At 44.5% G+C, this 27,932-nt stretch overlaps 1 protein-coding gene across 1 annotated transcript in view; it reads left to right on the top strand.

Moving 5' to 3' along the window:
• The window catches only part of LOC126473841 (ATP-dependent translocase ABCB1-like), a 94,312-nt gene extending 67,353 nt beyond the window's left edge, over nucleotides 1-26,959 (top strand). The window contains exons 14-19 of the mRNA XM_050101169.1: nucleotides 122-363; nucleotides 2,853-3,012; nucleotides 6,919-7,110; nucleotides 8,192-8,398; nucleotides 11,964-12,110; nucleotides 26,265-26,959. Coding sequence (XP_049957126.1) covers nucleotides 122-363; nucleotides 2,853-3,012; nucleotides 6,919-7,110; nucleotides 8,192-8,398; nucleotides 11,964-12,110; nucleotides 26,265-26,465 — 1,149 coding nt within the window. The 3' untranslated portion in view covers nucleotides 26,466-26,959. The remainder of the gene's footprint in view (nucleotides 1-121; nucleotides 364-2,852; nucleotides 3,013-6,918; nucleotides 7,111-8,191; nucleotides 8,399-11,963; nucleotides 12,111-26,264) is intronic.
• Nucleotides 26,960-27,932: the final 973 nt, after the last annotated feature.

Below are 27,932 nucleotides of genomic sequence, written 5' to 3'. Positions count from 1 at the left end.
GTAGCCGTATACGCACGAGGCGATCTGGCACCCCTCAGGGACTCGAGCCATCAGTGCCACACGGATACCTTCCTGTGTACTGTGCAGAGTGTAGGCAGAGGCATGATGACGCTTGTGGCAGGTGGCGGTGGAGTCGGTGGGCAACATCCGCACGGTGCTGGGTCTGGGCCGCGAGCGGCAGTTCCTCGCGCAGTACATGGCGGAGCTGCAGCCCGCGCTCGACGTGTGCAAGCGGCGCGTCCACGTGCGCGCCCTGACGTACGCGCTGTCGCGGAGCGTCGGCTTCTTCGCGTACGCCGCGGCCATGAGGCTCGGCGGATCGCTCATCGCGTCGGAAGGCCTGCCCTACGAGAACGTTTACAAGTGAGTACCACCCTGCGAAACTGAGACTGCTAGCAACTGAAACTGCTAGGGACTTGTCGTTAATCACTGTGCAGGTCCTGTACAGGAAGTAGGCTGTTTCTGCACTCATATTGCGCTTCCTACATGAAACGTATGTGGATCTATGTTAACTATAGCTCAGACAACTATCACAGAGAAAATAGTAAGTGGAGTTTGCGTGAAAGCTACTTAAGAGATTTACATACTTTGTAGGCTGTAGTTGACAGACTCTTACATATGCGAGTGTAGCCGAGTCGGCTCAGTGCTTCCCCCACTACTGTGGAGTTTGCGTAAAAGCTACTTAAAAGTCTTACATACTTCGCAAGGTGTAGTCGACAGACTCTTACTCAGGCGAGCGTAGCCGAGTCTGCTCAGTGCTCCGGCTTACCCCACTACTACTCTATTCCGAGCAGATGTATGAGTGAGACAGCGCTATACTGAATACTTCACACATGGGAAACTTAGGAAGACGTGTTTGCAACTATGTACGATTATTTCTAAAAGGGAGAATTGCAGCATTCTTTTATAAGCAGAGTTTTATCTGGTATGTTTATTTTCAATGTTTTATTTTTCTGGTAAAGCAATAACTTTTATCACTCGATTAAACAAGCACGCAGACGTGCTGCAACACAACGTGGCATGGACTGGACTTATGTCTGAGGTGGTGCTGGATGGAACTGACACCATGAATCCTACAGAGATGTCTATAGATCGGTAACAGTACGAGGTGGTGGAGATCTCTTCTGAGCAGCACGTTACAAGGCATCCCAGATGTGCTCAATAATGTTCATGTCTGGGGAGTTCGGTGGCCAGCCGAAGTATTTACACTCAGAAGAGTGTTCCTGGAGACACTCTGTAGCAATTCTGGACGTGTGGGGTGTCACATTATCCTGCTGGAATTGCCCAAGTGCGTCGAAATGCACAATGGACATCAATGGATGCAGGTGATCAGACAGGATGCTTACGTATGTGTCACCTGTCAGAGTCGTGTCTAGACATATCTGGAGTCCCATATCACTCCAACTGTACATAATTACAGAGCCTCCACCAGGTGGACCATTACCCTGCTGACATGCTGCGTCCATGGATTCATGAGGTTGTCTCCATACGCGTATACGTCCATCCACTTGATACAATTTGAAACGATACTCATCCTACCAGACAACATATTTCCAGTCATCAACAGTCCCGTGTCGTCCAGTCGTCAAGGGTACATGAGTGAGCGTTCGGCTACGAAAGCCCATAGTGATGATGTTTCGTTGAATGGTTCGCACGCTGACACTTGTTGACGGCCCAGCACTGAAATCTGCAGCAATTTGCTGAAGGGTTGCACTTCTGTCACGTTTAACGATTCTCTTCAGTCGTCGTTGATCCCGTTCTTGCAAGATCTTTTTCCGGCCTCAGCGCTGTCGGAGATTTGATGTTTTACCGGATTCCTGATATTCACGGTACACTCGTGAAATGGTCGTACCGGAAAATCCCCACTTCATCGTTACCTCGGAGATGCTCTGTCCCACCACTTGTGCACCGACTATAACTCACTTAAACCTTTATAACTTGCCATTGTAGCAGCAGTAACCGATCTAAGACCTGCACCAGACACTTGTTGTCTTATATAGGTGTTGCCGACCGCAGCGCCGTCTTTTGCCTGCTTTTGCATGTCTATATTTGAATATGAATGCCTATACCACTTTCTTTGGCGCTTCAGTGCAAAAACATTTAGAGGATCATGCTGTTTGCCTGTTTAATTGTCTATTCCAAGTATCACAAGCATTGACTTGAATTACACTCGTTTTCAATCAAAATAATGTTTGAGACCTCATATTTCGGAGAAGGTAGTGATGTTATAATCTTTTGGAATATGTATTCGCCACGCGGGATTAGCCGAGCGGTGTAGGGTGCTGCAGTCATGGACAGTGCGGCTGATCCCGGCAGAGGTTCGAGTCCTCCCTCGGGCATGGGTGTATGTGTTTGTCCTTAGGATAATTTAGGTAAAGTAGTGTGTAAGCTTAGGGACTGATGACCTTAGGAGCTAAGTCCCATAAGATTCCACACACTTTTTTTGAATATGTATTCGTGAATTTTTGGAATCCAATTGGAATCTACTTGCCTTGGTGAAAAGATACAATGTCGGTCTAATATTGATTACTACTTACGCACTTGTTATCTACATGTATTTTATCTCTCAGCTGACCCGCTGATATGGTCATCTGCAGTTCAGTCGTGAAGATAAGATACATGTTGCTACTGAGCAAAATGAAACTATTGCTTGCGAAATCTCGGTTGTCATAATTATCAGTTAGCTTGACGTCTGATAAAGAAGGCTACGGCCATGTTTAATATGGTGTGTGCAAAACTGCGATTATTTCAGTTCTTAAGTATTGAAAAATTCGTCAGATGTGTGCACGTTAACTGTTTAAATCTAGGGAGCCCCTCTGATCTGTGACCTGATTCGATTTTTGTTTCCACAGAGTGTCAAACGCTCTCATCATGGGTACAAACGTTGTATCGAACATCCTTTCCTTCGCGCCTAACTTCCAGAAGGGCATAGACGCCGCTTCTAACGCATTCCACCTCTTCAAGAGAGAGCCTAGAGTTCTCGATGCACCTGACGCTCTGGAAGACAAGTGGGTGAGTATGGGAAACACCTGGAGTTGGCGTTCCGCCCACTCCTCACCAGTAAATTTGTTCTCAGAAAACCATAAAATAATTTGTTACTGCTGAACGTTGATTAGCTTTGAAATTATTAGTGGAATTTTTTAAAAATTATTGAATTGGATTGTGTGTGTGTGTATATATATGTGTGTGTGTGTGTGTGTGTGTGTGTGTGTGTGTGTGTGTGTGTGTGTGTGATGAGCGTAATTCACGTCGGTAAAAGATATATTAAATAAATACAACCAGTCCCTCACTCATTTATAAGCTCTCTAGTTTTCTGTCATTTTCTCCCATAACCTCTCATATAGTTCCACGAGGCAGACTGGACACCGTGTTAGACCTTCTCTAGCCATAAAAATTAGGGGTGAACACCACGAATCGATCCCATGACTTCTACGTCAATAGAAAGCGAAAATAACAACTAAGTACAATGGCGGTTAACTCACGTCTGTACTGAGTGTTTAATACTGCGCTTCTTTTATAGTGACCCTAATCAGACTGATACACGAATGAAACTGTGGAAAATCTGTTAGCTGTCGTGTTTTAATCGGAATTTGCTTCAAAGGTGCGACAAATTTCCGAATGCAGGTCCGATATTGCTTTAAATACACTGCCAAAAACAATGAAGCATCCAGAAGGGGAGTGTGAAACGAAATATATCTTCATGGCCTGAGAGGGTATGTCTGTTATTGCACTGATTACAAAATCGAGCCAAATTTGCAAAGAACTTGGCAGTATGAGCCCACTTATCAATAGGACATTGCACGCCCTTTGGCCTAAACGCATAGAATCATTCGTTTAGGAAGTGTGTCAAAGAACCGTTGTATCCTCTCTTGAGGCAAGCTGGAACTTTATTGTTTTAACTGATCCTTGATATCTTGTCATTGGCACGGAGTTGATCTTCGAGCTGGTCCCACCCATGTTCTATCGAGAACAGATATGGGGCTCTTGCTGGCCACGAGAAATCTCAAAATCACTCAGGTCACAGAGACACATGCCATGTGTGGTCGAGCATTGTCCTGTTCGAAAGTGACACATCGGTACTGTCACTTGAGAGGGAACACACGAGGACGCAGAATGTCCGTGACGCACCGTTGTGTCGTAAGAGTCCCTTCACTCACTACTAGCTGTAACCTGAAGTCATACCCGATGGCTTCCTACACTATGACCCCAAGAGTAGCACGTCTGTGCCTCTCCAAAACACTGGAAGAATGGAACGTCTCCCCAGAGCGCTGCCATACTCCCCGACGATGGTCATCCGGGGTTGGATAGAACCGTGATATTGATTGCTGAACCCAATGTGACGCGATTAATCAGCAGCCCATGTTCCCGGTAACCGTACCACTGCAAAGGCAGCCGTTTGTGTTGTGGTGTCAACAACAGCCTAATCATGGGACAGAAGTTCCCTAGTCCGGTTGCTGCTCGTCTCTGACCAATAGTGGAGGAGGACACAGAATGTTGCAGGAAATCCACTGCTGGTTCTATGGTGGCAGGCGCAGATGTAAAGGGTTACGATGTGCCTGGTGTACGATACGGCAGATCCACCATCTTTATGAGTACATGTGGTTGACTGTAACGTTGACGACTAGTATCCTTGCTCTGACGTTCCTGTGCAGTTCAACATTGAGCCACTGTCGAATGCTATACAAATCTAGATCTTGTACATTTGACAGCTGGCCAAATGGAGACCCACAATGAAACCCCTTTCTAACTGTCACGTGCTAATATCGCTCTCACACAAGTACGCGGCATCTCAGTGTTCTTCACTGTGATTACTCGAACTTTAAGTCTCGTTACATCTCATATTTACCACACAAGTCCGGGAGATACCACTAAACACAAGCAACACTAATGAATTCTGGTAACGGTACTAGCTCTCACAGAGAATTGCAACTACAATCCCCTCCCGCCGGAGGTTCGAGTCCTCCCTCGGGTGTGCGTGTGTGTGTGTTGTTCGTAGCATAAGTTAGTTTAAGTAGTGTGTAAGTCTAGGCACCGATGACCTCAACAGTTTGGTCCCTTAGGAATTCACACACATTGGAACATTTTTTTCAACTACAATCATTTACGTATCCACTGGTGTGTATACATACGAAATTGCATTGGCAAGCGAGCATGTCTTCTAACGCTTCACTTTTTCCGTAAACAGTGCATTCTACTTAGAAGGCATGTGAGGCTGTACGAGTACGAATCTCATGGTTGGGATATCGTAAAGTTCTTGATCTTTACAGTCACTCTCCCGTACTGGATATAGGGGTTACATTTTATTATTGATGCCTGCCGAACTACTAAACAGTATGTGTGTTTATACAGTATATGGGGACATTCCAATGAAAACGAGACAGGTGGGAAAACGTAAGTAAAGTGCCTATTATTTCAGAAGTAATCGCCATAATTGTTTAATACATTTATGCTACCGTGAGACGAGGCGGTCAAAGCATTTATGAAAAAATGTTTGCGGTTGACTATGGAACTATGATTGCATCCATATGTGTCTCTCTTCTCCCGAAGCAAATGGACGGCTATGAACGTCTTTCTTTGGGGCTCCAAAAATATGGAATCCACATCGTTACAGTGCAGAACTGTATGGAAGCTTTGTTGAGTACTGTATGGAAGCTGTGTAAGCAGCAAAACTTCTACAGCGTAGTCGAAACAACCTACCAACAGAATGCCCGACCACATGTTGCCAAGGCTGGTTCGCCTATGCTTGGGACTCATTATACACCATCCACACAGTCCCGATCTCTCGCCATGCGATTTCCGCATTTTTGGAGCCCTGAAGAAAGACGTTCTTTGCTGTAGATTTGCTTCGGACGAGGGAGTGCCTGCCTGGGTGCAATGAATTGGGATTCAGCCTTGTAGGTACAGTTCATAGCTGGCCAAGCATGCCACAGTACTCTCTCTCTCTCTCTCTGTCTCTCTCTCTCTCTCTCTCTCTCTCTCTCTCTCTCCCTCCCCCTTTCTAGCACCGCCCTGACTCACGCCGACTGCTAATGCCATGCAGCAGTGCTGCTCAGTGGCTGCTGGAGTACTGATTATAATAGTTACTGTTTTACTGTTCCTGTTAAGTAGTACCGCACTAGAATAATATTTTGGACCGCTCTATCAGATGGGGACGTAAAATTCCGCTTTTAAAATCCCACTTCCGTAGACAACAGCAAACATTTTTGCATGTAGGCGTTAACCATCTTGTCTCACAATGGGTTAAATATATTAACAGTTATTGCGATAACTTTTGAAATAATGGACAGTTTACTTACCTTTCGTCCGTGTGTCTCGTTTTCATTTGACTGCCACTTATTCATACCGGGTGTCCGTACTAACAGTCACCAGGTGCATTTTCTCTGGTGTTTCGGTAGATATTTGCAATTCTGTTTTTGCAGTGTGTCACTGGAGTCGTCACAAAAAAATACTGCTAATCACGTCTTACATGCGACGACCAGCATTGACGGAAAGCACAGGTTTGTTTCCCATTATAAACAAAATGATTTTTAAAGCGGGATTTTACGTCCCCATCAGACAGAGCTGTCAAAAATATTATTCTAGTGCGATACTTGTTAACAGGAACAGTAAACCAGTAACTATTATAATCAGTACTCCAGCAGCGACTGAGCTGCACTGCTGCATGGCATTAGCAGCCAGCGTGAGTCGTGGCGCTGATAGAAAGGCGGAGAGAGAGAGAGAGAGAGAGAGAGAGAGAGAGAGAGAGAGAGAGAGAGAGAGAGAGAGAGAGATAGGGGCAAGGGGCGTCAGAGAGAGTACCTTGGTTTGCTTGGCCAGCTACGAGTTGTATCTGCAAGGCTGGATCTCAGTTCACTCGTTAAGCATGCTGAGGCTATGAGTTTCACTGCTACATCAGTGACTTCGCTGTCTCCACAGGAGAGCCACGGCGATGTGCGCTACTCTGGCGTCGAGTTCGCGTACCCCACGCGAGTTGCCAGCCTGGTGCTCAAGGGCCTAGACTTGGAGGTGCAGCCAGGCCAGACGGTGGCACTGGTGGGGCCCTCTGGTTGCGGCAAGTCCACCTGCATACAGCTGCTCGAGAGGTTCTACGACCCTATATCTGGCATTGTGGTGAGTATTCTGTCATCTGACACCTCAGTGAGGAAACTGAGAAATTTTGTTTGTCTTAGGAGCATTTTATTAAACAAATGAAACTTCTCAAGTCTTTCTTGTTCATTCCACATTCTTACAACGTTCTTCGATCTTTCACTAACATTCGAGCCACTTACTTCCCTCTTTTAACGTACCCTTATGTTTTATGTTTCTCAGTGCCCCTGGAGTTATCTAATATAAGCTGCTACTTATGTTTTCTTACAAAGCTATCTAAACATGTCTTAATTTAACATCGTGTGTCATTCCCGGTGAGTCTCCTGAGACAATCAGTTGCCTCATGTATATTTTCTTTTTTTCTCGCTTGAAATCTTTCATTTCAACTTTCTAACGTCCTGAAGCATGTGAAGATCCGATATTTATGTGGGTTATTTCATAAATACTGTACAGGGCAGGATGGTGTAACATGAAAAAATTTACGTTAAGTTGCAGATCACTGCTCGAAGAAGAAGCGAGTGATTTATTTTATCCATAGTGTCCTCTGTTTTATGTAACGCGAAATAAAAAATGAGCTGGCCCAAGGTCTCTATTATTGGGACAATTGGAGAACAAACCTCGCACGATAAAATTGAAGCTATTTCGTATCAAAAACCCAACGAAAGTCAAAAGTGCTTTAAATGAAGTTTGGGGCGAGTTGACAACCTCTCTTGTAAAGTGTCGACCATTCCGATGGGGAGGCGAAATAAAGTATTTTACTGTCAGGTACCAAGATCTGTAAATGGAAATTTTCAATAAAATAAAGCAATGTTAATTGACCATCATATGCCGTCCCAGTTCCATGATAGTCTCGAATAGGTGTATCTCGGAAACTAACGAGCAGAGAACACACTTCGTATAATGCCTTTTCTTTTTCAGAATGGTCCGTACATGTTAACATATGTCAGTTTCCTTGTGAAACATACTGTAATTTCCATTACATGTCCGATACAAACCGCTACATCCTTTTTTTATTGTGTCGCTATTATCATTGGATGTTTTAGACTTCAATATAAATGCTGCAAAAGTAAAGTCCTTCTCTAAATAGAATGAACTTTTTCAATAGTCACTGGACGGCCGAGACGTGTCGAAGGTCAAGATGGCGAACTTGCGGGAGAAAATTGGTCTTGTGTCCCAAGAACCAGTGCTGTTCGACAGGACCATTGCAGAGAACATCGCATATGGCGACAACTCCAGGGAGGTGACCATGGTCGAAATCATTGAAGCTGCCAAAAAATCCAACATCCACAACTTCATCGCTTCTCTGCCCCAGGTATGTAACACGGGCTGCCGTGTTAATATTTATTCCTGACCAGTGTAGTGCTATCATGTCTTGGGTGTAGTTTATAGTCTTTACATTGCAGGCGATTTTGCGTTTAGTGGCTTCAGATTTGCTCGTCTGTTCTCATTGTTTAATGTTGATAATCAGGAGCCTCAAAAGTTACATAGACCTGTGTAGGAGAAGTCGCAGTGTTTTCTAAGCCCATAGTTTAAAATGAAGAAGTCGTAGCGCTGAGTGAGAATTAGTACTGAGGTCAGTAAATTTAAAATATCGTCTGATAATAACGGTGAGCAAGGAGCGTAGTGAACACATGCAACTCATGAAATTAGTCAGAGAGTTCAGGTTAACCGGAATAATGAACTTAAGTAACTCAAGAACAGTGCTAACAACACTGACTTACTTAATATACTGACTGATCCAGTAAGCATACTTAGAATCTGAAATTGAGTGAATGAGTTCAACAATATGGAAACTGTTGGGTGACCTGCGGACTAAAATAAAGGGTTAAAAGACAGAATTAAGTTTCTTTTCAGAATTTCTAGATCATGGCAACGGGAGAATAATGATGCAGGTGGAAAATTCTGTTATAAGATGTGGTGCAATTGCACACGCTGGTGTTAGAATAACCTAAATTTTTGTTAGAATAACCGTTTCAGTCAATTTGTATAACATGCTTGAAATGCTCGGTCGGTACTTGGAAGAGTATCCACAAGGTAAAAATTGATACCCACAGTGTTAATGTTTCATAATAATGCGTAACGTTAAAACTATGTGTTTCATTTATTAATGATACGTGTAAGGTTGCCTCACATTTGTATGCTGATGCCTGGGAGGCGACGGGAATGGGTACGCAGGGAAGGGGAGGGAATGAAGGGAAATGTTATTAATTAGCGCCAACATTTGGATACGTCTTGAGCCAGACGTAATAATGATGCAGGAATCATCCATATCGAGATTTATCCAGTTACTTTTGAGTGTGGAGTACGTATGAACCGCAGTCCACATGACTGTATCTCCTGTATTTTCTAGTACACATTCACTCATGGAAACCTGTTGAACGTCTCCACAAATGAGTTTACCGTCCATTAAATGTTGTTTATGAGCACGATGTTACCGAATATTCCATCAACTAGCAGTATTCTCTTCGGTAAAAACTTAGCAGAGATACAATTTCGATATTGTGAAACCGAAGATACAAGTGAAGTGTTAGAGTTTTCTTTGATTTTTTAGTGTTTGCTTTGTAATTGGAAAACGTTAACGACTTGAATAAAAGCCTTTTAGAGATTTAGGCCGCCGAAACAAAACGACTATAAATCCGACGTTTCGAACGTCTTCGTAGTCTTCGTCCTCAGAGAAACTCTAAAAACGACTGCTGCGTATTTTTTTTGTTTTTTTTTTGTTTAAAAATGACGCGGCATAATGTCTAAAAGTATTATATTCGAACGGGCACTGGCCGTACAAACCTTATTTCTGCACTGACAGACCTTACGTGTTTACCGGTTGTTGTGGCATCTGCGACATGCTTTCTACGCACTCATCATTCTTTTTACTGCTCTAACAAGCTGCCAGTTGTTTGTCCTACTCCTAACACTTTATCTTCTTATACAAGCCAGACTCTATGTCATCAGTAATCCGTACTACATACTCCACTTTTCATCATACTCTGTATATTTTTCTTGTGTAGCATTCTGAGTTTTCGTAAATTTGACAAGTTTGGTTGTCTCACTCAACGTTTCAATTGTCCACGGACGTTAATTTTTGTCCTTCTATTACCAAAAAAAAAAAAAAAAAGGATTGAATCTTGTAGTATTTCTGTAGCGAATTTTTTGAATGGGAGCTCGGTGCCTCAACTGATTTACTCGAATTGATATTTCATAAGAAATACCGATAAATTTTCTTTATGAGAAGCAATAGGTAGCAGTCACTACGGCGTAATGTTTCGCTGTTCACATCTGAACAAAAACACTTTGCCGACTGTTACTAGAAATGGCATGCTTTAAAAAATAAATCCTTAAATAGGCTACTAAAGAAATATTTACTTTTCCGTAAACACAAACTCTTTAACTGCCAAGACAGCCAAGCCTTAAGCTCCGAAAATGCACTTCAGCCGATACAGATAACGTGTGATGTGTACAGTTTAATCAAAGAACGGCTTTGCTTTTGAAACAAATATGGCAGTTTATTCCAACAACTGGATGGTAACTATACGGATTATGTCAAAATGATAATGGAAACTTGGATATATATCAAATCGCTTTACATTCCTACGGGAGCGGTGGCGCACCAGACGTCGGCATTACCTATGGCTACATAATACAATGATCACGTACGCTGACCAATCACAGACCGTCTTTGTGCTATAAAAGACTACCCTAACAGCAGCCCCAACAGCTGCTTCTAAAAAAGACGATGTTGGTGATCGTCGAAAGCGTGAGGGTTCGTCCAGAGTAACGCGTCAAGAAAACCGGTAATTGTTTTTCACAAGAATGTCATCGCAAGAAACTTTGCTCTCACATTAAAGACGTGCATGCAAGAAACCTCATCGAAAATATGGAGCCCAAAGTCTACCGCCACATCTGTCGTCTGAGCTAAACTAGGTCGACTTAAAACCTTGGGAACTATGAAACGAGTTTTGGCAGCAAACACACAGCATGAGAAGAGGTTTGGACTACGCCAGAAATCTTCGACAAGTGCTTAGCTGTTACGCGTTCTGCGTCATTGGAAGCAGGCCTTTTGGAAAAATTCCTGCAATTCTGTTGTCTCTTGTTAATAAGATACCGCAGTAGTGCCTTATGCTTGTGTCTGTGTTCCCCTTACGTTGCATTAAAAGTTGTTAAATTTTCGACTCTCCGCTGTTATGGAATCCGACAGCTTTCACTGCGTGATGAAGATGGTAATCAAATGTCCTTCGGACATTGCATACTACATGTATGAAGGACATTGCATAGTACACCGTAAAACACAGACACTGCAAAATAGTATACATACCTAGACAGGCAGCTACAATAATAAAGAAGTCTTTCACTCTGCGAGACTCAGAGTTGGGGTTGTTTTGGGGGAAGAGACCAAACTGCGAGGTCGTCGGTCTCATCGGGTTAGGGAAGGACGGGGAAGGAAGTCGGCCGTGCCCTTTCAAAGGAACCATCCCGGCATTTGCCTGGAGCGATTTAGGGAAATCACGGAAAACCTAAATCAGGATGGCCGGACGCGGGATTGAACCGTCGTCCTCCCGAATGCGAGTCCAGTGTGATAACCACTGCGCCACCTCGCTCGGTGCGAGACTCAGAGCAACTGTGCAAGAGTAGGACGTGGACACACGGTGACATATGGGGGGCATACTCGGATAGCCGAAGTGGTTACGGAGATCGATCGCGTAAAGCAGGAAATCCCGATTCGATTCTGGGTCCGGCACAAATTTTCTTACGTCATGTATTCACAATTGGGAATTTTGTTCTTCTGTCTCTAAGGAACATTGGTGTAGTTTTGGAACATCAGGTTTGATGCCATGTTAATGCATAACAATTTCATGAACAATTGTTTAAATTTCCGCTTGCAGGGCTACGACACACGTATGGGAGAGAAGGGCATGCAGCTTTCTGGGGGGCAGAAGCAGCGCGTGGCCATTGCGAGGGCGCTCGTCCGGGACCCTAAGATACTGCTGCTCGACGAGGCTACATCTGCACTCGATGCCGAGAGTGAGAAGGTAAACTAATCTTATTAGAATTATTGCGTAGTGTTTATTGCAGTCACTGTGGGAACGACGTACAGTCAGAATGCTCCTCTATTAATGATACAAATTTCTACGCATTTCTCTTTACTCTTTCGCACTTACTTGCTCCATTACGAAATTGGGAAATCAGTGGCTTCGTTTCTGTGGCTTCGTTTCTTTAAGTCCTCAATGTGCCTTATCTCTAGTAAACTCAACATATTCAATATTTGTTTTACATACTGTTACCTGTAATATTTTAATGCCCCTTCAAGTCGTGCTTTCTGTTGGTACTTCCAGTACCCAATTAAATATTCTCCATAGCTTACCAAACATACTTTGCCTATTTTTTTCTAGCATCCTTTCATTTCGTCTTTTGTCTGACAACGTTCTTTGTAACCCCTGCATCACCACATTTCAAATTCTACTTAGTTTATTCCTCTTCACTTTACATTCTGTTGCTGATGAACCGTTTCTTCACTGGTGTTAGCCTCCTTCCCATGGTTTAGGCTATGTAAAGTAGTAATGCTCTTACATTGTAAAACTCTTGTACTTCCTCTGTCAGTTCTTATACCACTATTATGTTTTGCGCTAGCATTCATAAAATTCATTTTTACCACGATAGTTCATGACAATACGGGCGCTTCGACTAGTCAAAAACCAGAGATATTTTGATAGGTAAACCCTGCATTTCGTGATGTTTAAATAATATAATAATATAATATTAATAAGATCAATGTTTATTATGTGATTCAACGTATCGCAAAATCGATAAGGACACCACGAGCCGAGTAGTGCGAAAAACAGCAGAACTTTTATCAAATAGTTCTCTACCGAAGGAGGTCATCAAGAGACTGAAACCAAACAGTTCAGTTCCACCTAGGCTATATGGACTGCCTAAGATCCACAAGGAAAATGTGCCATTACGTCCAATTGTAACATTGGAGCAGCCACCTACGTCCTAGCAAAATTCTTGGCATCTTCGCTCAAACCAATGATAGGCAAGTGTGCACATCACATAAAGAATGCTGGTGATTTTATCAGTCGACTTCAGTCACTACAACTGCAAAGTAGTGATTTATTGGTCAGTGTTGATGTGGTTTCACTGTTCACAAAGGTGCCTCTGGTGGACTCACTACACCTCATTGGCAATATGTTTGGTGCAGACATTACTTCGTTGTTTGAGCACACTCTCTCTACATATTTTATATTTAACAACGAATTTTACGAACAATCTGATGGTGTTGCCATGGGGAGTCCTTTGTCTCCCCTGGTGGCCAATCTTTTTATGGAAGATTTTGAGGAGAGGGCACTCGACTCTGCCACTTTTAAACCGACAGTATTTTGGCGGTACGTTGACGACACTTTTGTAGTGTGGCCTCATGGTCTGGACCGTCTCCAAGAATTTTTACGTCACATGAACTCCATACATGAAAACATAAAGTTTACCAAGGAGATAGAGAGAGATGGTTGTCTGCCATTTTTAGACGTCTTGGTGCGACGGAAGAGTGACGGCACACTTGGTCACTCGGTGTACAGAAAGCCCACTCATACAGACCTGTATCTACAAGCTACTAGTTGCCACCATCCAGCACAAACAATGGGCGTTCTCAAAACCTTGGTCCACCGTGCCCATACTATCTCTCACGCCGACAGTCTTCAAGAGGAACTAGAACACCTGCAAAAAGTATTTTTGAAGAATTGCTTTTCACCTAGGCAAGTGAACAGAGTGATGAAGACCTACAAACGACGGAACAAGGAAGAGGAAGAGGCCTTCAGGTCGACTGCTTATATACCATTTATTGGGAATATTTCTTCACAGAGAGGCAGAATATTGAGAAAGTATCAAGTAAGAGTTATCTTTCGCCCTCCTACCAAAATTTAATCACTGGTGGGATCCGTTAAAGACGACCTGGGCCTGCGTAAACCAGGTGTTTACAAAATTCCGTGTGAATGCGGCAGAACATACACTCCTGGAAATGGAAAAAAGAACACATTGACACCGGTGTGTCAGACACACCATACTTGCTCCGCACACTGCGAGAGGGCTGTACAAGCAATGATCACACGCACGGCACAGCGGACACACCAGGAACCGCGGTGTTGGCCGTCGAATGGCGCTAGCTGCGCAGCATTTGTGCACCGCCGCCGTCAGTGTCAGCCAGTTTGCCGTGGCATACGGAGCTCCATCGCAGTCTTTAACACTGGTAGCATGCCGCGACAGCGTGGACGTGAACCGTATGTGCAGTTGACGGACTTTGAGCGAGGGCGTATAGTGGGCATGCGGGAGGCCGGGTGGACGTACCGCCGAATTGCTCAACACGTGGGGCGTGAGGTCTCCACAGTACATCGATGTTGTCGCCAGTGGTCGGCGGAAGGTGCACGTGCCCGTCGACCTGGGACCGGACCGCAGCGACGCACAGATGCACGCCAAGACCGTAGGATCCTACGCAGTGCCGTAGGGGACCGCACCGCCACTTCCCAGCAAATTAGGGACACTGTTGCTCCTGGGGTATCGGCGAGGACATTCGCAACCGTCTCCACGAAGCTGAGCTACGGTCCCGCACACCGTTAGGCCGTCTTCCGCTCACGCCCCAACATCGTGCAGCCCGCCTCCAGTGGTGTCGTGACAGGCGTGAATGGAGGGACGAATGGAGACGTGTCGTCTTTAGCGATGAGAGTCGCTTCTGCCTTGGTGCCAATGATGGTCGTATGGGTGTTTGGCGCCGTGCAGGTGAGCGCCACAATCAGGACTGCATACGACCGAGGCACACAGGGCCAACACCCGGCATCATGGTGTGGGGAGCGATCTCCTACACTGGCTGTACACCACTGGTGATCGTCGAGGGGACACTGAATAGTGCACGGTACATCCAAACCGTCATCGAACCCATCGTTCTACCATTCCTAGACCGGCAAGGGAACTTGCTGTTCCAACAGGACAATGCATGTCCGCATGTATCCCGTGCCACCCAACGTGCTCTAGAAGGTGTAAGTCAACTACCCTGGCCAGCAAGATCTCCGGATCTGTCCCCCATTGAGCATGTTTGGGACTGGATGAAGCGTCGTCTCACGCGGTCTGCACGTCCAGCACGAACGCTGGTCCAACTGAGGCGCCAGGTGAAAATGGCATGGCAAGCCATTCCACAGGACTACATCCAGCATCTCTACGATCGTCTCCATGTTAGAATAGCGGCCTGCATTGCTGCGAAAGGTGGATATACACTGTACTAGTGCCGACATTGTGCATGCTCTGTTGCCTGTGTCTATGTGCCTGTGGTTCTGTCAGTGTGATCATGTGATGTATCTGACCCCAGGAATGTGTCAATAAAGTTTCCCCTTCCTGGGACAATGAATTCACGGTGTTCTTATTTCAATTTCCAGGAGTGTGTATAGGGCAAACAACACGAACTGCGCAGGAACGCATTGTGGAACACCAACGGCATACTCGCCTTCTCCAACCCACCAAGTCCGCAATCGCCGAACATTGTATTTCCACAGACCATTCCATGAATTACAACGACACAAAAATTTTGGCCCATACATCAAACTTCTAGAGCTCGATTATCAATGAATCTGTGGAAATAAGATTGTCTGACAACGAGACTCTCATCAATCGAGACAGCGGTTATCAGCTGAACTCTGCTTGGAATCCTGTTATAGAGAAACTTCGTAGTCGACGAAGTTATCTGCATAAAGATGGAAATCGACCTGACACCGATACGCCAGGCTTTCGCAGTGGAGGGCGCGAGGCGCAGCGCACGGAGCCGTTATGAACGCGCACGCTGAGCAGCGCATGCGCAATGTCACCTCAGAAGGCTTTAAATAGCGGAGCTCAGAGCGTACTCGCCAGTACTACTACAGTGGCATTCACCTGAAGATGGCCAGAAGACTCTGCGCTGAAATATCGTGGCAGGAAGTTACTGATACCCGGCAGTTCTCCCGTGTTTTTATGGAACCTGCATTTCGTCCTAAGAAAATGAAAGGGGGGTGGAGATTGTAGTGGTTGGAGGAAGGGGAGTTGCCTATAGAAATAGCGTTGGTTTTGGTGAGTTTTTGAATTATTCAAACGTTGCACATGCCCATAAAAGTTCCCATTGTCTTTGTGTAATTATCTCCAACCAAATGAAGTTCTTAATAAGTAGTCAATTCGGTAGCTTCCTCACTTCCAGTTTCGTGCTTCACTGACACAGTGGAGCTACATATCAACTGTTCTTCCAGTGCAACATAACTGGACTTGGCTGGTGTAACTGATAGCTATAATGTAAATTACTTTCACTTAAAGGAACCGAGCTACTTGGTTCCAGGAATGGGAGAACTGGGAAACCGTCACTCGCAATTGTAGCTTTAAATCTGAAAGAATACTACGTGCTCTTGACCTACATGTTGCAAACAAGTAACCCGGTAGAAGTGAAAAAAAAAGAAATGGATGCATTGGAGCACTGCAGGATTTAAGCCCCCACTGCTTAGAGGAGCTGGCGATGGTTATGCATCGGAACCTCTAAACCTTCGTCTGACAGACAAGTTAATCAGAAATCAAGAGGAGCTTAATAACAACCACCAATAGATGCTGTATGTCTTTGACAGATAAGGAGATGAAACTGGCCACTCACTCCATGTGGGAAGCTGGATAACATTAACGCATGTCGACACTGAAGATCTGAACAGTCACTCTTCCGTGTTGCGCATCAGCTCTAAGCTGAGGAAGCGAGAAATACATGTTTCTTGACAGTTTACGTGTTCTGGTATGCATCGATAGAGGATTCGAACCGTTCTCAGGAACGAGTCGAAATTCATTTAAAAAGTAAAAGTAATATTCCAACGTACTAATGGCATATTATATACACACATGAGTGTTAGGTCTTCAAGGGCCAATAAAAGGAAAAAAACAAAGGCATTCTTGGCTCCTTCAATTTATACATTACCTTATCAAAAGTATCTGGACAGTTATTAGTTGACATAGGGTGTACCCTTGACTCGCCTTTTTGACTGCTTCAACTTTGTATGGACACTTTCACTGAGGTTCCTGTATGAAAAATCCTGGCAGATTAAAACTGTGTGCTTTACTTCCACCGGGACTTCATCTTCAACCTTCCAAAGTTTTCATAATTCTCCTGTGAAACCTGCAGGACTAGCACTCCTGGAAGAAAGGATATTGCAGAAAGATGGCTTAGCCACACCTTGGGCGAATGAAATTTTCGTTCTGCAGCGGCGTGTGCGTTTATCTACCAGAAAGTTTCATATCAGCACACACTCCATAGTAGAGCAAAATTTCCTCAAGAGCCGAAATGAGAGACGATAGTGATGCTGAACACTTGTGACAGCCAGAGCGAGAGCACCAGCAGCAGCGAGTACTGTTTGTATAAAGCGTTTATTTTGCATTTTGTTTACGACCTTCCACTAAGGAAGGGATTCTATTTGTGTTTATCTGCTCTGCATAGTAACTAAAAGTTCTTGATAAAACTTTACGTAGTTTTCGTGTTAGATTTCTTACTGTTTTCTTGATCGTTTAGAACAGAAAGCGCCCTAAAACCGTCTTTTGTTTGTTTCGCGGCCGTTAGCCACTAGTCACTTGAATCAGCAGTTGTCTTGTGACAGCCAGAGCGAGAGCACCAGCAGCAGCGAGTACTGTTTGTATAAAGCGTTTTTGTACTTATTTGCTGCGCTTAGCTTTTAAATAGTTTTTCTGGGAAAACCTAGCGTAGTTTTCGCGTCTCGTATTTCAGTGAGTGTTTCTTGATTATCAGAGTAGCTCATCAGAAGATTATCTTGGGAATTTGTCACCGTATAGAGTAGGGTAAACATAGTCATGTGTAGGGACTGTGGTTGTTGTGAGCGGACGCAAGGAGAATTGGCCACTCTTCGGGGGCAGGTGGAGGCTTTGTCTGTTAGGCTCATCGAGCTCGAGGCGCAGGCGTCGGCTCGTAGTGGCGTTGGGGCAACTGTGGTGAGACCTATGCCTACTTCGGTGGCCTTGGAATCACATGGAACCCCTGATGTCGCTGCGTCTTCCGGCAGTGAGCATCTTACCGGTCAGCCATCACTCCAGGGTGAATGGCGGACAGTGGTGGGCTCGCGCGTGCCTGGCCGAAAGGCGAAGGTGGGATCTGGCCACGTGGCAGCTGCCTTACCCCTTTCCAACAGGTACGGGGTGCTTCCTAGTGGTGATGACATCGTTTCCGAGCCACCACAGGATGCCTCGCCTGTTGGACCAGTGGCCGATTCTCCGGCAAGGTCCCGACAGTCACAGAGGGCGGGCCTATTAGTTATAGGGAGCTCCAACGTTAGGCGGGTTATGGAGCCCCTCAGGAAAATAGCGGGTAGGTCGGGGAAGAATGCCAGTGTGCACTCGGTGTGCTTGCCGGGGGGTCTCGTCCGTAATGTGGAGGAGGCCCTTCCGGCGGCTATTGAACGCACTGGGTGTGACCGGCTGCAGATAGTAGCACATGTCGGAACGAATGACGCCTGCCGCTTGGGTTCTGAGGCCATCCTTGGTTCCTTCCGGCGGCTGGCTGATTTGGTGAAGACAACCAGCATCGCACGCGGAGTGCAAGCTGAGCTTAATATCTGCAGCATAGTGCCCAGAGTCGATCGCGGTCCTCTGGTTTGGAGCCGTGTGGAGGGTCTAAACCAGAGGCTCAGACGACTCTGCGACTATAATGGTTGCAAATTCATCGACCTCCGTTATTGGGTGGAGAACTGTAGGGCCCCCCTAGACAGGTCAGGCGTGCACTACACACCGGAAGCAGCTACTAGGGTAGCAGAGTACGTGTGGCGTGCACACGGGGGTTTTTTAGGTTAGAGGGACCCCCCCTTGGGCGAAACGATAAAATACCTGACGGCTTACCAGAGAGGACATTATCATCGTTGATAAAGAACGTCCGTCCTCAGAGACCAAAAACAGGAAAAGTTAACGTAATATTGGTAAACTGCAGGAGTATCCAGGGCAAGGTTCCTGAATTAGTATCTCTTATTGAAGGAAATAGTGCGCATATAGTATTAGGAACGGAAAGTTGGTTAAAACCGGAAGTGAACAGTAACGAAATCCTAGACACAGAATGGAATATATACCGCAAGGATAGGATAAACGCCAATGGTGGAGGAGTATTTATAGCAGCAAAGAATTCAATAATATCCAGTGAAGTTATTAGCGAATGCGAATGTGAAATAATCTGGGTTAAGTTAAGTATCAAAGGTGGGTCAGATATGATAGTCGGATGCTTCTATAGACCACCTGCATCAGCAACCGTAGTAGTTGAGCGCCTCAGAGAGAACCTGCAGAACGTCGTGAAGAAGTTTCGTGATCATACTATTGTAATAGGGGGAGACTTCAATCTACCAGGTATAGAATGGGATAGTCACACAATCAGAACTGGAGCCAGGGACAGAGACTCTTGTGACATTATCCTGACTGCCTTGTCCGAGAATTACTTCGAGCAGATAGTTAGAGAACCAACTCGTGAAGCTAACGTTTTAGACCTCATAGCAACAAATAGACCGGAACTTTTCGACTCCGTGAATGTAGAAGAGGGTATCAGTGATCATAAGTCAGTGGTTGCATCAATGACTACAAGTGTAATAAGAAATGCCAAGAAAGGAAGGAAAATATATTTGCTTAACAAGAGTGATAGGGCACAAATCGCAGAATATCTGAGTGACCACCATCAAACGTTCATTTCTGAGGAAGAGGATGTGGAACAAAAATGGAAAAAATTCAGAAACATCGTCCAGTACGCCTTAGATAAGTTCGTACCGACTAAGGTCCAAAGCGAGGGGAAAGATCCACCGTGGTATAACAATCATGTACGAAAGGTACTACGGAAACAAAGAAAGCTTCATCATAGGTTTAAGAGTAGTCGAATCATAGCTGATAAGGAAAAGCTGAACGAAGCGAAAAAGAGCGTAAAGAGAGCAATGAGAGAAGCATTCAACGAATTCGAACATAAAACATTGGCAAACAATCTAAACAAGAACCCTAAAAAGTTTTGGTCATATGTAAAATCGGTAAGCGGATCTAAATCCCCTATTCAGTCACTCGTTGACCACGATGGCACCGAAACAGAGGACGACCGAAGAAAGGCAGAAATACTGAATTCAGTGTTCCGAAACTGTTTCACTGCGGAAAATCGTAACACGGTCCCTGACTTCAGCCGTCGCACGGACGCCAAAATGGAAAATATTGAAATAAACGATATCGGAATTGAAAAACAACTGCTATCCCTTAGTAGCGGAAAAGCATCCGGACCAGACGAGATACCCTTAAGATTCTACAGTGATTATGCTAAAGAACTTGCCCCCTTTCTATCAGCAATTTATCGTAGATCGCTGGAAGAACGTAAAGTACCTAGCGACTGGAAGAAAGCGCAGGTCGTTCCCATTTTCAAGAAGGGTCATAAATCAGATGCGAATAATTATAGGCCTATTTCGCTTACGTCAATCTGTTGTAGAATAATGGAACATGTTTTGTGTTCTCGTATTATGACGTTCTTAGATAATACAAATCTCCTTCATCATAACCAACATGGATTCCGCAAACAGAGATCATGTGAAACTCAGCTCGCCCTATTTGCCCAAGAAATTCACAGTGCCGTAGACACTGGCGAGCAGATTGATGCCGTATTCCTGGACTTCAGGAAGGCATTTGATACGGTTCCGCACTTACGTTTAGTGAAAAAAATACGAGCTTACGGAATATCGGACCAGGTTTGTGATTGGATTCAGGATTTCCTAGAAGAAAGAACACAACATGTCATTCTTAACGGTTCAAAATCTGCAGATGTAGAGGTAATTTCGGGAGTACCGCAGGGAAGCGTGATAGGACCTTTATTGTTTACAATATACATAAATGACTTAGTTGACAACATCGGTAGCTCCGTGAGGCTATTTGCAGATGACACGGTTGTCTACAAGAAAGTAGCAACATCAGAAGACTCGTACGTACTCCAGGAGGACCTGCAGAGGATTAATGCATGGTGCGACAGCTGGCAGCTTTCCCTAAACGTAGATAAATGTAATATAATGCGCATACATAGGGGCAGAAATCCATTCCAGTACGATTATGCCATAGGTGGTAAATCATTGGAAACGGTAACGACCGTAAAATACTTAGGAGTTACTATCCGGAGCGATCTGAAGTGGAATGATCACATAAAACAAATAGTGGGAAAAGCAGGCGCCAGGTTGAGATTCATAGGAAGAATTCTAAGAAAATGTGACTCATCGACGAAAGAAGTAGCTTACAAAACGCTTGTTCGTCCGATTCTTGAGTATTGCTCATCAGTATGGGACCCTTACCAGGTTGGATTAATAGAAGAGATAGACATGATCCAGCGAAAAGCAGCGCGATTCGTCATGGGGACATTTAGTCAGCGCGAGAGCGTTACGGAGATGCTGAACAAGCTCCAGTGGCGGACACTTCAAGAAAGGCGTTACGCAATACGGAGAGGTTTATTATCGAAATTACGAGAGAGCACATTCCGGGAAGAGATGGGCAACATATTACTACCGCCCACATATATCTCGCGTAATGATCACAACGAAAAGATCCGAGAAATTAGAGCAAATACGGAGACTTACAAGCAGTCGTTCTTCCCACGCACAATTCGTGAATGGAACAGGGAAGGGGGGATCAGATAGTGGTACAATAAGTACCCTCCGCCACACACCGTAAGGTGGCTCGCGGAGTATAGATGTAGTAGTAGTAGTAGTAGATGTCTGATGCCAAGTCATCGCACCATCTCATCCTACTGTTTTCCATTCCAGGATTGCTATTGTCCACAAGCCAAGGCCTCTTTGATGCTTATTTATGATAGGGCAAATTGTAGTGCTGATACAGTCACCGAGTGTGAACAGTTCTTCTGCTGAATGCAGTATGCAATGCTGTTAAATGTGTTCGAAATCCTTTCACATTTAGCGTTTTTGTAGTCTCAAAAATGACTCTGAGCACTATGGGACTTAACATCTGAGGTCATCAGTCCCCAAGAACTTAGAACTACTTAAACCTAACTAACCTAAGGACATCACACACATCCATGCCCAAGGCAGGATTAGAACCTGCGACCGTAGCAGTCGCGCGGTTCCGGACTGAAGCGCCTAGAACCGCTCGGTCACCGAGGCCGGCTGTGGTCTCAAGAAGGCGACCACACCATCACCTCTAAAACTCCTACAGAACGTTACATCATCTCCTCTGTATTTCTGTTGGCCCTACACATAATGGCAGGTAAAGTTCTCCAGGCATTTGCGACACCCAAACCCTTCCACAGGATTGCCACAGGGTATAGCGTGATTCATCACGGCAAATCACTCCTTTCCAGTCATCCGCTGTCCAGTGCTTTCGCTCTTTACAACACCTCAAGCTTCACTTAGCACTGACTACGGAAATGTGTGGCTTTTGAGGAGCTGCAGCATTGTGTCCCGTTCTTTTTAATTCCCTACACATACTCATTGTGCTAGCTGGACTATTGATAGCACTTAGGAATGCATGAGTTATTCCTTCCACTAATTCCATTGACTGCATTGGCCACAGTCAGTGCCTGTCAGTACATGGGGTCTGGCTAGACTTGGTTTAGCTGTTGTTAGTTAGTTATATGTTCCATAGTACATCTGAACGATTCTTTTATCGAAATGACGTGGAATGAGTAAGTTTACAGGATATGTATACATGATTAGTGTCAACATTATTGAACTTATTATTATTTGAGATCTACGCATGCAGCTACACTTAAAAACTCATTTTTCTGCTGGCTATCAGGTCTTAAGTACAAATTTGTCAATGGAACACAAGGAGTCGTTCAGGAGGAATGATTTTAATTTAGACTTAAAACTTGCATCGCTTGATGTCAGGTGTCCTATATTATTGGGCAAAAGATAAAAAGCTGTATACTGAATTTCTCTCTCAGCCACTGTCAGCTTTAATAACAGATAACAATGGTCATTCTTCTCTCTAGTGTTATAGGTATGGATACCATTGTTCTTCTCAAATCATCATGAACACCTTACATTATTCTCACTGTTCACTTTTGTGTCATCAGTACTCTCCTTCTAAGTGATGAGGTACCCCAGAAAATTTTTCGATAAGATATTATTTTTTGAGAATATGCAAAATATGTAAAGAGGTTGGTTTGTGTGTTAGCAATATTTGCAATTGTATGAAGATTAAAAGTAGCTGGACCTAACTGTTTGAGAAACTCAGTAATATGCTTTTTCCAGTTAAAGTTTTCGTCAATATGTACACCCAGAAATTTGGAACATGTATCATCCTTACTGACTCCTAGTCATGTACTACATCAATTGTAGTTTCGACTCAGTTTGTTACACAGAACTGAATATTATGAGTTTTTTCAAAATTTAGGGAGAGACAATTTTCTGAAAACTACTTCATAATTCGTTGTAAAATATCATTAACCATCTCTTCTGTCACTTTGTGTCTAATGATATTTATTATAACACTAGTTCTGTCTGCAAAAAAGTACCAATTCTACTTATTTAATATTAAGTGGAAGGTCATTCACATATATAAGGAATAGAAGTGGGCCCAAAATTGAACACAGTGGGACTCCCTTCGCGAACTGTCACCAGTCCCTATAATTTTCTATGCTTCATACATTGCTTGAAGTATTCAGCACCCACTTTTGCAATCTGTTTGCTAAGTATGATACAAACAATCTCTACAAAAAACCATCCTGCCAGTGAAACTAAATTTCTTCTAGAGTGTGACATAATCTGTGCAATCAAATGTCGCAGAAAGATTACAAAAATACCAACTGGTGATATATTATTATTTAAGGTTTGTACTATTTAATAAGTGAATGTATAAGCAGCATTCTCTGTCGAGCAACGTTTCTGGAATGCAAACTGTGATACGCTAAGTAAATTGCATCGTGATAAAAACAATTGCTGTCTTTCTTTTAACTTTTCTGGCATCCTCCGTCGAACCTATCTGATGCTCATCCCACACTGCAGAAAACGACATACAAGCGTATAGTACACCTGTTCTGTTTTCTCAGTGTTCTATCAACAAATCTAGTCTTTGGTTTCCTTTACCCACAAAATTACCTATGTGGTCGTTACAACTTAAGTTATTCGTAGCTGTAATCCCTAAGTACACTCCTGGAAATGGAAAAAAGAACACATTGACACCGGTGTGTCAGACCCACCATACTTGCTCCGCACACTGCGAGAGGGCTGTACAAGCAATGATCACACGCACGGCACAGCGGACACATCAGGAACCGCGGTGTTGGCCGTCGAATGGCGCTAGCTGCGCAGCATTTGTGCACCGCCGCCGTCAGTGTCAGCCAGTTTGCCGTGGCATACGGAGCTCATTCGCAGTCTTTAACACTGGTAGCATGCCGCGACAGCGTGGACGTGAACCGTATGTGCAATTGACGGACTTTGAGCGAGGGCGTATAGTGGGCATGCGGGAGGCCGGGTGGACGTACCGCCGAATTGCTCAACACGTGGGGCGTGAGGTCTCCACAGTACATCGATGTTGTCGCCAGTGGTCGGCGGAAGGTGCACGTGCCCGTCGACCAGGGACCGGACCGCAGCGACGCACGGATGCACGCCAAGACCGTAGGATCCTACGCAGTGCCGTAGGGGACCGCACCGCCACTTCCCAGCAAATTAGGGACACTGTTGCTCCTGGGGTATCGGCGAGGACCATTCGCAACCGTCTCCATGAAGCTGGGCTACGGTCCCGCACACCGTTAGGCCGTCTTCCGCTCACGCCCCAACATCGTGCAGCCCGCCTCCAGTGGTGTCGCGACAGGCGTGAATGGAGGGACGAATGGAGACGTGTCGTCTTCAGCGATGAGAGTCGCTTCTGCCTTGGTGCCAATGATGGTCGTATGCGTGTTTGGCGCCGTGCAGGTGAGCGCCACAATCAGGACTGCATACGACCGAGGCACACAGGGCCAACACCCGGCATCATGGTGTGGGGAGCGATCTCCTACACTGGCCGTACACCACTGGTGATCGTCGAGGGGACACTGAATAGTGCACGGTACATCCAAACCGTCATCGAACCCATCGTTCTACCATTCCTAGACCGGCAAGGGAACTTGCTGTTCCAACAGGACAATGGACGTCCGCATGTATCCCGTGCCACCCAACGTGCTCTAGAAGGTGTAAGTCAACTAACCTGGCCAGCAAGATCTCCGGATCTGTCCCCCATTGAGCATGTTTGGGACTGGATGAAGCGTCGTCTCACGCGGTCTGCACGTCCAGCACGAAAGCTGGTCCAACTGAGGCGCCAGGTGGAAATGGCATGGCAAGCCATTCCACAGGACTACATCCAGCATCTCTACGATCGTCTCCATGGGAGAATAGCAGCCTGCATTGCTGCGAAAGGTGGATATACACTGTACTAGTGCATGCTCTGTTGCCTGTGTGTATGTGCCTGTGGTTCTGTCAGTGTGATCATGTGATGTATCTGACCACAGGAATGTGTCAATAAAGTTTTCCCTTCCTGGGACAATGAATTCACGGTGTTCTTATTTCAATTTCCAGGAGTGTATTTAGTTAAATATGAAGTCTTTAGATTTGTGTGATTTGTCGAGCAATCGAAATTTAGCGGATATCTTTTGGTATGTTTGTGGAGGTCTCCACACTTTTCATTATCTAGAGTCAATTGTCACTTAGCGCACCGTACAGAAATCTTGTCTAAATCGTTTTGTAATTTGTGTCGATCATCTGATGACTTTATAATACGGTAAATGACTGCATAATCTACAAAAAACGTAAGATTGTCTCCTAAATTGTTTATGAAGATCAGGAACAGCAGAGGGCCTATAACATATCCGTGAGAAACGCCAGATGTTACTTCTGTTTTACTTGATGACGTCTCGTCAATTACTAGTGCAAGTTCGATGTCACTGAGCTCTCTGACCAACCCATATTGCTGTTATTGCTTCTCTACTTACAATATCAACACTCACCGACTCATTTTATTCTGGAGGGTCCGTCTATCATGACAACTTGTGGTCAACTCTGCATTACATAAGGGTGTCCAGATACTTTTGCACAGATAGTGTATGTGTCATTTTAGAGGAGCGACAGTGTACAAAGTTCACGTCACTTGTGTTACACCTTCCACAGCTATTTTTGTTTCTGTGTATGTGACTGACATATGGCGATGACCTTTTGGGACAGGTAGTTCAGGAGGCGGTGGACAAGGCGAAGGAGGGGCGCACGTGCATCACGATCGCCCACCGGCTGACGACCATCCAGGACGCAGACGTCATCTGCGTCATCAACGACGGCCGCGTCGCAGAGCGAGGCCGACACGCTGAGCTGCTGGAGCGACGCGGCCTCTACTACAAGCTGCAAAGCCTGCAGGCGGGACACCGGTAGTCGTCCAGGAGGGCGCTGGCCTCAGAGTTGTCCCCGATACTGGAGGCTGAATCGGTCGGTGGGTGCGAGAAGACCACCTCTGCAAACACCGCGAGCTGGAGAACACAGACTTTTACTCAGCATTTCAGCAGATGCAGATACTCGATGCAGACACACTTCTCGATGTACGTGATTTAGTCGTAGTGCCCTCGTGTCGTTGTCTCAATTCTATAGGTCAGACCGTATTTACATCTGTTACACTCCTGTGGGACAATGGTTGGTCTACAGGAGACTATACTGACTCAGTGATAAATACTTTATCTTCGATCATTATTTCGTATTGTGCACTCTTCCATTATAATTTCTCCCTCCATTTGTAGTTGTTCTCAAGTGTCTCGAAAATGATAACAGTTTTGATTCGTCAGACATAAATACAGTCTACGCTAGGCGCAAAGTAGAGTAACCTGACGGAAAAATAATTTTTTTGTAAGAATAACATTGTTAGTAGACTCATTCGTCACACTGATTTTTTAAAAATTATTTTTATGTGCTTTTCGTTTCTCTGCAGTTCTTGTCTAATATTTATTTATTTAAAAATATTTATCTATTTATTTGTAAAAAAATAATAAAATTATATCAAGTTTTATAATAACGTTTTTCGTTACTATTTTATTTCCTTCAATGTCCTTTTTATTCGTCATTACACTTTCAGTCAATACAAATTATAAGAATGGACTTACGTATGCGTGTATATGTGTGTGATGTATATTCCCCATCTCCTAAGTCGCTAGACCGATTTCAACAAAACTTGGTGTACATATACCTTAATGTCAGTCAACAGTTTCCTGGGGGGGGGGGGGGGGACGGGTAAGAACCACCTACTTATCAAAGTGGTGAGGATGGGAGTAAAAAACAAGCGTGAATTCCCAGATTTCATTCACCCAGTAGTTCAGAATTAGACGCTTAGACACTTGCAACAGACTTTACACATAATTTCAAACCTTCAAGAAATTTTTTCTCGCTGGCAACCCCTACAAGATGATAAAATAAAAAATTTTTATTGCTCAGTAATCTTCCGCTGTTCGAGTAATCAAAATTCCTCAGGGAGGTAAGCACAAACAGAATGTAAGTGCAAAATTATGTCACTGTTCGACACATATATCAGGAGATATGACGTCATAAACGATTGGCTGCGTGAAAACCAGTCACATCATGCATGACGTCTAAGTTTATTACTTTTTTGCTACTAATTCTGTTTGCAATAAATATATCAGACAATATTCACATATGCCGCTGAATGTACATACAACATTACATTACCGTACGATATATACGTCAGTAGATATGACGTCATAAACATAGAGATACGTAGACATCAGCCACATTGTGCATGATGTTTAAATTTATTATTTCCTTGCTTCTTCTTCTATTCGCAAAATATTTCTCTGACTGTTTCACATATGCCACTGAATGTACTTGCAAAATAAT

This window comes from Schistocerca serialis, chromosome 4 (genome assembly GCF_023864345.2).
Source record: "Schistocerca serialis cubense isolate TAMUIC-IGC-003099 chromosome 4, iqSchSeri2.2, whole genome shotgun sequence".
NCBI lineage: Eukaryota > Metazoa > Arthropoda > Insecta > Orthoptera > Acrididae > Schistocerca > Schistocerca serialis.
This window is presented reverse-complemented; position numbering and strand designations above follow the sequence as displayed.